The 13,137-nt window shown below is 40.0% G+C and overlaps 1 protein-coding gene across 6 annotated transcripts in view; it reads left to right on the top strand.

Moving 5' to 3' along the window:
- acbd6 (acyl-CoA binding domain containing 6) overlaps positions 1 to 10,381 on the top strand; it is a 162,814-nt gene extending 152,433 nt beyond the window's left edge. For 4 of the 6 annotated variants that reach the window (XM_020512278.2, XM_048602139.1, XM_048602140.1 and 1 more), the window contains one exon: positions 10,112 to 10,381. In XM_020512278.2, coding sequence (XP_020367867.1) covers positions 10,112 to 10,266 — 155 coding nt within the window. In that variant the 3' untranslated portion in view covers positions 10,267 to 10,381. Of the gene's footprint in view, positions 1 to 7,334; positions 7,521 to 8,612; positions 8,711 to 10,111 lie in introns of those variants that run through there. The other 2 variants (XR_007263069.1, XR_007263068.1) reach the window with 2 other exon arrangements.
- Positions 10,382 to 13,137: the final 2,756 nt, after the last annotated feature.

The raw sequence follows: 13,137 nt of genomic DNA, 5'->3' as shown, positions 1-13,137 counted from the left end.
TGACCTATAAAACCATTCATCAGATTTTTACTTCCGTACATACATTTTGTCGACTTTTCTGTGACAGTTTGTGGTCAATCAACCATCTAGAAGGCACAGTGTCAAAGTGCACATAGTATCTGGAATGTAAGTGCATCTCCTTACCCAATCAACTTAGTAACTTGTTAATAAACAGCACAGTCTGAATCAAGAAATGCAAGTTGGAATATTGTATTAATGTTATATCAGATAAAGAAAGGACAGCAGTAAGAGAGGGAAATAAAGTGTGCGGGATTGAGACAGATAAAATAAAGAAAAAGTAAACCATCTTTTTGAAACCTCCAAAGAATAATTAAAATCTGAAGATTGGAACACCACAGTCATAAAAGTTTTTAATTTAAAAGCTATTGTTTGTAATTATGACTTACCATACTCTTAAAAGGACACTAGAACCAAAACAGACAAACCCAAACTTTTTCTTCCAAGTTAGTCTGTATCTGTAAAATAAGTGCAGCAACTTTGCACCACTCGATACCTTTAAGACGTCAGCTGGACACCAGGATGCCTTTTCTCAGGAAGCTTTTGGAGGCAATCTTTGACAGCTGCTTTCAGATTTTGTGATTATTTGTACTTTCCAGTTTATGCAAATATATGCAAATCATAGTGCTGTTGGCCTCACCTATTAGTTTACAGCAAAATCCAACCCATTATTTTTCACAGGCTTTAAGCAGTTGTTCCCCTCAAAACTGATGGAATTCTCAATTAATTAAGACAGTGCTTTCTGTCTTGATTTGGAAATTAGAATAAGTGCATTAAAAGGAGGTTTGTCGTCACCTGAGTAGAGCCATTTAGAAACTGTCTTGGAGATTGTGGGGGTGAAATTTGAGGACAAGTCACATGTGTGATCAGTCTGGGGCATTATATTACCATTGCAATTTTATATGATGGCAGTAAGTGGATAGCTGCATTTTATGTTGCCTTATGACTGAGTACAGATCACATAGCCTTGTATATGAGTGCGGGAGCATCTGCTATTTTCCTCCTTATCAGAATAGCTGTTCCAATCCATCAGCCATGTACTGAAGGTTTTTTTGCACATGGAATATGAATTGTGTTGATGCTGAAGCTGCCCTTTCGTAAAGTGTCACTGTAACACAAAATCAATGAGCTTTACTAATAATTTCACCTTACTGGATAGTGACTTTTTAGAAATAAAAATACTCCATAGTGCTAGATAACCAGGAATGAGATACATGACTGCAATTCAGTTGTCCCAAGGGCGATGTGCAGAGAAACAGTCTTTGTGAATGTTTTGAGCAAAAACATTTGCATTTATCTCCTGCCTAATCAGTTCAGAAGTTTCTGAAAATGGCTCAGATACAATAAATAACAGCAAAACACCATGACTATTCTTTGGTAGGCAATTATAGCAGATATTTAAAACACTTAACATCTTCCCAAACAACCATGTAAGTTAACTTGCTTCTGTTATTTAAAGTGTTGCTGTGAGGTAGATGGTTTTTGGTTAACTAATATGTGACTTTAATGTCCAACCAAACAAATGGAACATATGCCTCATGCCACAGTGTACTGCAAAATTGAGGAAACACTATCAGTAGAGTTATTTAATCCATGTCTTGGGATGTCACGCATAACCATCTTGAAAGGAAAGAACTAAGGCAAACTGATGTCGATTGAAGTTTAGCCCTTACTCCAGATGTTATCTTTCGCTCATAATACCTATTTTCTAAACAGTGCTGATGCGGAGGTGCTGGTGTTGGACTGGGGTGGACAACGTTAGAAATCACACGAACCAGGTTAAAGTCCAATAGTTTTATTTGAAATCACAAGCTTTCGGAGCACCGCCCCTTTGTCGGGTGCAATGATGAAAGAGCAATGCGCCGAAAGCTTGTGATTTCAAATGAATCTGTTGGACTATAACCTGGTGTCGTGTGACTTCTGACTATATAGTACTGATTTATACCCACAAAGTGTTCCTGCTTCTGCATATTCTCCATCAGTGCCTGCTGCAACAGCACATGTGTGGACACTGGGGAAAGATGAGGTGGAAGTTACCTCCATTTCACCCCTGTCGGATCACCCGAGGTATTTACCTGATCACTACCTAAAACTGCTGAGTCAGCACTTTCAAGAGACGAGCGCAGCAATGTGACCAATGGGCAAACTCAAAGTAAAATCTATATATACTTTATATACGCATTTGGGAGATGAAACAAGTGGTTGAGCAGAATTAGAGGTGATGTGTTATTCATATAAAAGACATTCTAACAAGAAAAGAAATGGAAACAATTGCTTATTTTCTTGTGGAAACCATCAGTTCAAGGTCAAAACTGAAAAACTGCTAAGCTGTAAATCGGAAACAAAAACAGAAATTGCTGGAAAAGCTCAGCAGGTCTGGCAGCATCTGTGGAGGGAAGTCAGAGTTAACGCTTCAGGTCAATTGACCCTTCCTCAGAACCTGAAACGTTAACTCTGATCTCGCTCCACACATGCTGCCAGACCTGCTGAGCTTTCCCAGAAATTTTTGTTTTAGTTCAAGATCCAAGCCTCGACCTCTCAAATATCGATTTTATTATCAGGTTGATCAAGGAATTGAGTTCTGTGATGGAAGTTACCTTTCGAGTCCCTGTATCCTAGTTTTGAGCAGAAAAGAGTATGAGAGATATATTGAAGACTTTTGATTCTGTTGCGCCATCAGGCTGTGATAGACGTGGTGGCCCAAATTTTCAGATCTCCAGATTGTCTAAAACCAGACATATGACAAAAAACAAGTGTCAGGACCCTGTGGAAATTTTGACACACAGACATATATGGGAATTGCCCAGGATGTTTAATTGCTCCTTTCTGAATCAGTTCCCCACTATCTGGACTCTATGCAAATGTCTCAGAGTCTCTGAATTAGAGACAGAGACTTGGAATAGAGCTGGAATATTTATCTGGTTAGTTATCCAGGAAATGTTTGAAACCTGGTGATGTATCTGGGTAGTTCCTCAACTGACCACCCAATCTCACTTCCCCTGCCATCCCCGACAACCCACCAACAACTTCATTAAGCCTCCTTTTCTGATCCAACTACCGTGCATACCCATCTGACTAATCCGGAGCGCTGACCTGTTCAACCAACTACCCCTGCAACCTGACTGCTTCAATCTCACCCAACTACTTGACTGTCTTGACCTGACCTGACTACATTCTGACCTAATCACCCCGCACCTCCCATCCAAACCTAACTGACTCCATCACCAATCAGGCCCAACTTCCCCCATTCATTCATCAATCCATTCTCTCTTCTATGCACTGACTCCTACTCAAAGACTAGACCTCTTGAGACAGAAAGTAGCAGCTAGTGTCGTAAAAAGGAAATGTGTCCTCCCCTCCCTCAACTCTACTCCATCCCAGTTGAGTTTCCAAGGAGAGATTGTGCTGCACACCTCTTCAAATACTCAGCAGTGCTGAGTTAGAAGGGTCTTTGTGTGCAGCATCTTGTACTCAGCATTTTATGTTGACTCTAATTCGGGGTTAATGTTATTAAGAGTGTAAGTTAAATATCCTGTAATCAAATATCACCATCCAGTTAGGGGCAATTAACGGACAGAGCTATGTCACAAGATTTCATGTTTTTAAACAAAAACAAACTTTATTGTCTGTCAAAAAGAATTGAGTAAAGTAAGCTCTATTAACTTCGAAAATTTTTAAGCTCATTCACTTTTCCTGGGAGCCACTTAGTATTGCAGCTAATTGCCAAGAGACAAAATATCATTCACATCCTTCCGTTAAGTTTTTGTAAAGTGACCTTCCAGTTTCTTTCCCAACATCATGACTCTAGATTTCACAGCTCCAGTACATCAAACATTAGAAAATATTCTTTAATATAACTTGAAAAGAAGTTTGTAGTGGCATATTGCACCATGGAAGTATTTACAGTAAAATCATAGAATCTCTACAGTGTAAGTTTGGCCCCTTGAGTCCATACTGACTCTCTGAAGAGCATCCTGCCCAGACCCAACACCACCAACCCCCCAACCCTATCCCTGTAACCTTGCATTTCCCAAAGCTAATCCACCTACCCTGCACATTCCTGAACACTGTGGATGATTTAGCATGGCCGATCCACCTAACCTGCATATCTTTGGACTGTGGGAGGAAACCAGACCATCCAGAGGGAAGCCATGCAGACACTGGGAGAATGTGCATGCGCAACTCCACACAGGTCCCTGGGGCTGTGAGGCAGCATGCTGATCACTTACCCACCGTGCTGCCTATTCCTTCAAGTGTAGGTCTGGTTTTATCCTTTGATTTCCTAGGAGCTACAAACTAAACAGGGCCTGAAGCTGGCCCAGTCTCTTAGCTGCTTTTCCAAGCCTTAGAGATAGTAGGAACTGTTGATGCTGGAAAATCTGAGATAACAAGGTGTAGAGCTGGATGAACACAGCAGGCCAAGCAGGAAAGCTGACGTTTCGTGTCTGGAGAAGGGTCCAGACCCGAAATGGCAGCATTCCTGCTCCTCTGATGCCGCTTGGCCTGCTGTGTTCATCCAGCTCTACACCTTGTTTTCCAAGCATTAGCCTTTTTTGCCTGTTGGCTATGCCCCAACAACAGCATTCAAAGTGATAACTTAAAAACAAAGAATCTCACTAAGTTCCATTCATCTCCATGGGGATGTGTCATACCCACCTGTTTCCAGGTAAAAATGTAAATGAACTACCTTTCAGTTCTAAAGCTTTCCTTTATTGTAGGAAACCTCGTGAATAATTTATTCTTTACTTGCGTAATTGCAAACATCGTACCTCCAATTCTTAGGTAAGAAAATCTACCTTCTGTATAATAGCTTACTTTACCAGCTCTTAACCTTTTTAAGTGAATATAATCGAACCTTTTAAATATAATAAACCCCAAGCTTGTTTGACTTGCATTTATGTCAAGGTTTCTTTTACCAATGTTTCAATCAAATGCTGTTTCTCTGCCAGTAACCTTTTAACTTCTAACCTGAAGGTTATATTCCTCAGCTCCAGTTATATTCTAAAGCATATAAATTGTGAACTGTGTATTCTGCACAAAAGTACAATCTATTGTAATAATGACTTGTTTTGGTTTAGTTTTTACATCAACAGATCTGACTTATAGCATAAATTGCACAGATTGATAGTTTTTTCATTCACTCACGGGACATGGGTGTCACCGGCTGGATGGCATTTGTTGCCTGTCCCTAGTTGCCCTTGAGAAGGTGTAGAAGATATACACTGCTGCAACTAAGCATCAGTGGTGGAGGTAGTGTAAGCTTGAGGATAAAGTGCAATCAAGCAGGCTCCTTTTGTCCTGGGTGGTGTCAAGCTTCTTGAGTGTTGTTGGAGCTGCACCCATCTAGGCAAGTGGGGAGTATTCCATCACACTCCTTGTCTCTTGTAGAAGGTGGACAGGCTTATGGGTAATGAGGAGGTGAGTAACTTGCTGCAGTATTCCTAGCCTCTGACCAGCACTTGTAGCCACTGTGTTGATGTGGTGAGCCCAGTTGATTTTCTGATCAATGGTAACCCCAAGGACGTTGATAGTGATGGTGTTACCATTGAATGTCAAGAGGCGTGGTTAGTTGATCTGTTATTGGAGATGGTCATTCCCTAGTATGTAGGTTTACATTATATGAAGACTGGGATCATACGAGGGGACTCATGCCAGTTCTGCAGGGTAATTAAGCAATTGCCCAGTGATGGACAATAAATTTACATGACTATTTATTGTGGAAATAAGGTTATGTATTGTAGGAAGAGCGCCTCAGGAAGTGAACATCCGGTGCAGCCCTTTAAAAAAGTACATTTGATGAGGCCTTCCCCATAAAGTTTTATTTTCATTGGATGACCACATGGATTTGCTTTGCAACCTCACTAATTCTGTGGTGAAACTGATTGAGTTAAAATTGGAAAAGAAAGAACAGGTTTAATTCCTAGTTTTATTGACCAGTATAATCTAGATTGTGCTTATTGAAGAGACATTCCATACAGCATTCTAAAGAATGAAGAGCTGACTGTGGTTTGTGTGCATGTAAAAGGGTAATACGGCTCCTAGTGTGTGGCACATAATATATACTTGATTTCAACTTCCTTGGTAGTAATCAGCTGCAGGTTATTTCTGCATAACTTTAATCATTTTGATATCAATCAATGTAGTCATTATTAGGTACTTTGGATGATGGAGTGCACTGACAAACTGGTGTCTGGTGTCGCAATCTTTCCAATTACAAATTACAAATTAACCGTCCCTCCCCATCCCCACCACCAATACCTCTAAATGAAATTAAAATATTGTACAATACTGAGGAATTGTTTCAAAATGTATTCTAATATGGACTTCGAAAGGCTATATAATTCTTTGTAGGTGTCACTGCCACTGATAAAGACAATCCATCTGAACAGTCTTTTTTTTAAAAACCTCATGAAAGAATTTATGGTGTGGCAAAGAGAAAGTAAATGTATTATTCATTTAACTCCAGTTACGGTCTATAGGATTATAAAAACCACATCCCAATCTTGAATATGTACAATTCCGTGCATTCTCAGTGAGCCAGCTTCCAGGATCATGAGGTGGTCACATGCTGACAACTTCTGCACTATTCCCCAAGGAAAGGACAGCAATGTCTTTTAATAGGAGGATGCTGTACTACTTCCACTTCAGACAACTCTATCAGTAATTCAGCACAGTGATGAGGCTGCATTAAACACGAGACCAGTGAAAGTGCATGTGTACATTTATCTACATCAAAGAAACAAACATGCCACCGCGATGCCCGCAAAACAATTTCTTCCTCCTTTGCCTGCCACTACATCCAGTCACAGGGCATATACCCACAGCTGACTGTGGAGATTGTGAAGACCTTAGCTGGTTTCCTCCATCCAAGAGGAGCCAGGCTGAAGGGAATAGGCAATGGGTCACAGGCAGAGAGGAAATAGAGTGGCAGGGCAATTCTGCAGTGGCTGAGTTGAAACCAGGGGTGCCTGTCTGTTGCTGCTGATCCCTGTGGATACCTGCTTGCACCTCTCTATCTTGTTAAGAAGGGACATCTGGAGTGAGGTTGAAGTGTGTCACACCCGCTTGCTTTGTCAATAATGCTGAGCACCCATGGCCAAAGCAATGGAATGTAGTTCGAGCTTATAACTGGCAATGAATGAGCGTTCTGCTGGGCCTGAATCTCCAAGGAGTCCACCATGTTTTCCCTGGAATCAGCCAAGCCCTCGCATGATGGAGCCACCACAGTGCACAGAAGATGACTGGACTTATCTATCCCTTCAGTCTAGTGAGGGTTTTCTATGTCCCTGCCTGATGTTCCCCTCCTGTTTTTGCAGGTTGAGCATATCACTTACGCCAGAACATAGAGGCACATCTTCTGTGCAGTCGCCAGAAGTCTGTAGAGTATCAGAAACATCGGGTGTTTCTTCCTCCACTGGCTATGGACATATGTCACTGACGTGCTGACCAAATTGATTTCCTGAATCTCCTATGAGGACTCACCAAGGTGAATCTGTATGGAGGTAATGGTTCTTTGTAGTGTCACGGGCTTCATCCTCACAAGTCCTCTTTTCTCTTTCATTTCGTACCTGTGGAAGAGAAGGGAAAGAAATAGCTGGTGGAGATATACAGCCCTTTATATAGAGAAAGTGAGTAGCAGCTGCAGACCAGACAATAATATTGCCCCCTGGCTTCTGCCATTCCAATCCTCCCATCAGCACAGGACCAGTCTTGTCCCTCACCCACCAGCTGGATTGCACCTTCCTCAAAGACAGTGAGGATGCTGAGAGTGGGAGGGTCACTGTTGGTCTGGGTCCTTCGCCTCCGGTTGTGCATCAGCATGTCATGCAGTGAGAGGAAGAGGAGGATTGAGTGTGATGGGAATTCCCCAGTGAGTAGGAAGCACAGTGGCTGGGAAGAGTTTGAAACTGGGAGCATGTTGTGGTTGTGGGTGTGGGCTCTTCAGTGCACATTATGCATGTGATGGTGAAATCATTATGCCTGTTGGACATGCCTATACAGTGGCAGTGTTACACTGAGTCATGGTCCTGAATGTGAGGTTGCAGTGAGAAGCTGATGGCACTTACCCAAGTGGAGTGCAGGACATCATTCAGGCCATCTTATGAGGCTTTGCAGCTATCTCAAGGTTAGGGAAAGATGTTGGAGATACGACCACTGTGTGCTCTGGAATAGCTGGTTTAAATTCTATGGTGGATGGGTGGATGAGGATCTCCACCCACCATTCCCACATGATTCATCATTTAACACCCCGTCATACTGGCTCACCAGTGAACTGAGCTGCAGAGTGGATATTCGCTCCAGAAATCCCACCATGTGCTAGGCCAAACACGATGTCTTCTAAAAGACTCATCATCGTAACTTAAACCCAACATAAAATCACAGCCTCTTCTTTCAGCATAATCATTTCAATTATGATGATTTTTTTGCAGATGGGAAAGATCCTCTTGTCAGATAGGATCATTTCAGTTGCGAAAATAATTCAAAACAAGTTTTCTACGTTATCTTAGGACATGTTACCACAGGTTTGTCTAGATATTAGAGTAGTGGAGGTTGCAAATTATTGGAACTCAACTGTTACTGCTACTGTTTTATAGGTTGAAGATGGTAGAAAAGACCCAAATTGTAACTGTATCTGAACAAGGTGAAACTACTTTGTATTATGTAGCTACCTTGGACTCTCAATTACTGACAGGTATCATTATTCTCGATAAGCTGTGGAATGCAGAAATTTTTTTTACAATTCTATTCAGCATTAATAATTTTCGCTACAGTAGATGATGCAGCGTGTAATATATTTTTGTAGGATAAAAGAAACTTTCAGGAGTGTTCCAGCAACAACAAGCGTTTTGCAGTCACGTTGAGCAGGATATAGAACACCATTTGATATCTTCATCAGGCCTCAGTAAATTTAATTGAATCAAAATAAGATAAAGAACATATAAAATCTGAAATATTTAAATTGAACCAGACTGAAATTTGATGCGAGTCCGAAAGGAGCAAATTCTTCTTTAAACAGAATTTCAATTATGTTAAATGTATCTTTGACCCCAGGACAGATATCCAAATTTCCTACATTTAGAAATGAGAGCTAGAGCAGTGAATATTGATGGCATCTAAAGAACTAGTGGGAAAATGTTACAAAGACCAGTAATCTCGTGGATCTGAATTCATGTTCTCCATTAAAATAAAATAATGACTGAATTTTAAGACTTGCTAACAGTGCAAATGCATGATATGACCAAGGATGTAAGTTATTTTCCTTCCCCCTGCTTTTCCCTCCCTTCTTCTCTCACATTATAAAGACTGTTATGTTTCTAACACTATAACTACCTGACCTATATGACATTGGTGTTCTTGATTAAATTCAGCTGCCCTCCTTGGTATTTAGGGATATAGTTTAAGTACATATTATTTTTCTGAAACAGTTTGAAAAACAATGATTGATAGTAATAAAAGTGTCTGTTATTGGAGACTGTCAATAAAAGTGTATTCCTCCAAGTAAGTAATTTACATCTGGTAATATACTAATTGGATTTTTAGACTCTGTGTTCTGAAAGTGCAATGCAGAAAATCATTGTTGCTTCTGGTTTTGGATCCTCTCCAATTACAGTTACAAATTAAACAGGTCAAAAACCAGCTTGTGTTTATTTGGTACAGTTGTTATCAATGTGAATCGTACTCTAACACTTACTAGAAATGTAACATGAAGTTAAAAAGCTATCTGAAGAATTGTTAACAATGATTAGCCTCTGCTAGTTGTAAAGCACTTATATAAGCTGAAAGTCGTGGGGTTTACGTTCACACTTACAAAGGGCACAGTGAGTGCCCAATCTCAGTCATGAGGAGATACTAGCCAAAGACTTGATGACCAAGGATGGAAAAACAATTTACCAAAATCTTTATCTTTGCTGCTGTGGTGATTCTGAACACAGAATAGAGGAACTATTTGTTCTTATCATAAAGAAGGGACACAATCATTTCAAAAATAAGATGACAGAAAACAAATTTAGGCTCCTTTGTTTTAATCCTATAGTATAGAATTTGCTAATGTCACAGAAATGTTCACTGACACTTGCTCTTTGCATCGTTCTAGCATCTGCCTGTGAATTTGCTGATATCGTGGAGTTGTTGTTGAATTCTGGTGCTGATCCCACCATCCAGGATGGGGAAGGATGCCTCCCTGAAGAGGTGACTGACTCCAAGGACATCTCGCAGATGCTGCGACAATATGCTGCATCCAAAGGCTAATCCCAGGCCTGATGCCTGACTCCAAATGGAAACTACAGAAACAATGATGTATTGTAACATATTTCATGGTGATTGCTACATTATAACATGCAATAATTAAACAGTCATTCACAAAGCAGTGTTTTCTACTTTGTTCCTGTGAAGAATTCTTTTGCCAAAATAACATGCACTTAAGATTAAATGCAGTGGCCTTTAATGAACAGCAACTTGAAAATAATTGAGCAATTTAATTCCATTCACCACCTTGAAGTTCAGAGCGTGAATATTTTCGGATGGACCTCCCACCAATATAAAACGTGAAGCTATTATAAGAATAGACTGGCTTCCCATGCCTTTTGAGGTCATGTCTGAATATATCAGAACTAAAAAGAGAACGTTGGAGAAGTTCAGGTCTGACAGCAATTGTGAGGAGAGAATCAGTTGAGTCCAGTGTGCCTGTTCTTTGGAACTTCACAAATGTCTGAAGAAGTCTTATATTGAACTTAAAATGTAGACTGTGTTCAAATTCTGCCAGACCAGCTGAGTTTCTCCATCACTTTGTTTTTATTTCAGATCTCCAGTATTTTGCTGTCACTTGAGTAGATCAGTTGTTTCTTTTCCCCTACTGAACCCAACCTGCCAGGAATTTGCACGGTATTTATATAGCTGCATCAACGTTCTGCACATCTTCACAAAGCAGTAATGCTTCTCCTAAGTAGAGAAGGCTGTGTATTCCCAACAAATTTGGAGGTATGTATACACTTGTGGCAACTTAAGACAATTGCATTTTCAACCTGTTATCTTCACTATTGGTGAATGGTCACTTGGACGTTATTACCAGAATCGGGGCAAAAAGCATAATTAAAGCATATCTTTTTGCATCGTCTGAGATTGTCTTATTATGTTGCAAGACTATCGTCAATTTCTCCCTCTCTCTCTAACTGTCTTTGCCCACATCCCAGGAAAAAGGTGAAAATATTATGACAACGGAAATATTGATTACAAATCAAAATACAGAACTGAAATATATGAGTAAAAGCTCTTGGATTTAAGAATCCTTTTCAGCCACTTGGAATCTAGCCAACCACTTCATTTCTGTGACAGGTGATCCAAGTAATCCTTCCAACAAGACAGTGGTCAGTAGAATCTTTTCCCACAGCTCAAAATTAACAATGAAGTTTCTCGTATCACTAAATGCACAGATTAGGCTTTAATGCAATTTTATCCAGAAGACGTAACGTCATAATCAGTGCAGTAACCCAACTGATTTAAGCAGACTTTTTTTGTATTTGGCTAGTTCGACTGTTACTTGGCTTGCTTGATCAACAACCTATCCAACACCTCAAACATTCGCTCCTTCCACTGCCATTGCACAGTGGTAACAGAGTGTACCTTATACAGTTCACCTATCAACAACTCATTTCAAACCCATGATCTCCACCACCTGGAAGAATGAGGGGAGCATGACCACCCACAAGTTCCCCTTTTAAAACGCACTCTATCCTGACATTGAACCATGTCTCTGCTCCTTTGAAGTCAGTGGTTCAAAATACTGGAACTCTTTTACTAAGAACAGTGTGGATGTGCCTACATCAAATGGATAGCAGAGGTCAAGAAAGTTTCCACCACCTCTCTGAGGGTAATTCGGGGTGAACAACACATTCTGGCCTTTCCTGCGAGGCACACATCCCACAAATGGCTTAAACAAAATTCAGTGCAACGATCATGAGGCCAACCATAAGTAGAATTGACCATTCCTCTTGATCCTTCACAATTGCAGTTAGCAGTCGGACAGCCTATATATTGGATAAAGATTAACACTTTATTCCACATCTTCTCCATCCTAGTTTTTCGTAAAAACCTGTTCACAGCAGAAAGGATGCATCTTTTGGTCCATCTGTTAGGGGTCGTGACTGTGTAACTACTGTCATGTCATGCTGGTATGGTTGTAGACACTGAAACATTTGCATCCATTTAGAAGCAATCAAATGCTGTGATTGGTTAGATGAGTTGGCTGGACATTGCATTGCCATCTATGACTACCCCTTGAAAGGGGCATTTACCTGAAATAGATCAACAATTCTCTCATTCCCTTTTATACCATGAGCACTTTGGAACAGAGATTGTGAAATAATTACAAAACTGTCACGTAGTATTAATTTGTTAGGCTTAGACATCAATACAATCAAGGTTAGCATCTGTAGTTATGAGAAAATCTCATATCAGTAAGGCATAAATAGTTTCTGACATATTTGGTGTTCAATTAGTACTGAAATGAGTAATTTTGGATTAAATTTAAATTGCTATAAATCTAGATGCATGTGGGAAATTATAATGAATTTTGATGTAAAATTACCAATTAAAATGTACAGTTTGTTCTTGCTGCACCAAATTATATGGAAATGACTGTTAGCTGCTAATAAGGACAACTCTAGTTGTTAAAGTAATGACTGCAAATGTAATGAACAGGCTTTCTTTGAGGATGTAATCAGCCCTATTATTGCAGTTCCCATCTTCAAGAAAGTGATATTTAAATGAGGACCACATTTTATCAAACTGATCAGTAGGTTCTCCTGGTTTGCATCATACTTTCTCCATTATGTGTATTAGATATTAGCAGTCACCACTGAACTATTAAAGAAATGTGAGCACTTCAGAAACAGAATCCGATGGCAAAGAAGGAAGCCACTGCAGATTATGACTTTAAAAAAGACTGTCTATCTCTGCTTCATTTTTATTTGCTAATTACTTAAATCTGTGTCTTAGTAAATATGACAGGACATCAGTGATGAAGGTAACATCAGAGAAAACTAGCAAAATTTAAAACTGAAATGCTTGTATCTGAATGGTGAAGCATTTGCAACAAAAAGGATGAATATATAGACAGAAATA

Source organism: Rhincodon typus, chromosome 10 (genome assembly GCF_021869965.1).
Source record: "Rhincodon typus isolate 14 chromosome 10, sRhiTyp1.1, whole genome shotgun sequence".
In the NCBI taxonomy this organism is placed as follows: Eukaryota; Metazoa; Chordata; class Chondrichthyes; order Orectolobiformes; family Rhincodontidae; genus Rhincodon; species Rhincodon typus.
This window is presented reverse-complemented; position numbering and strand designations above follow the sequence as displayed.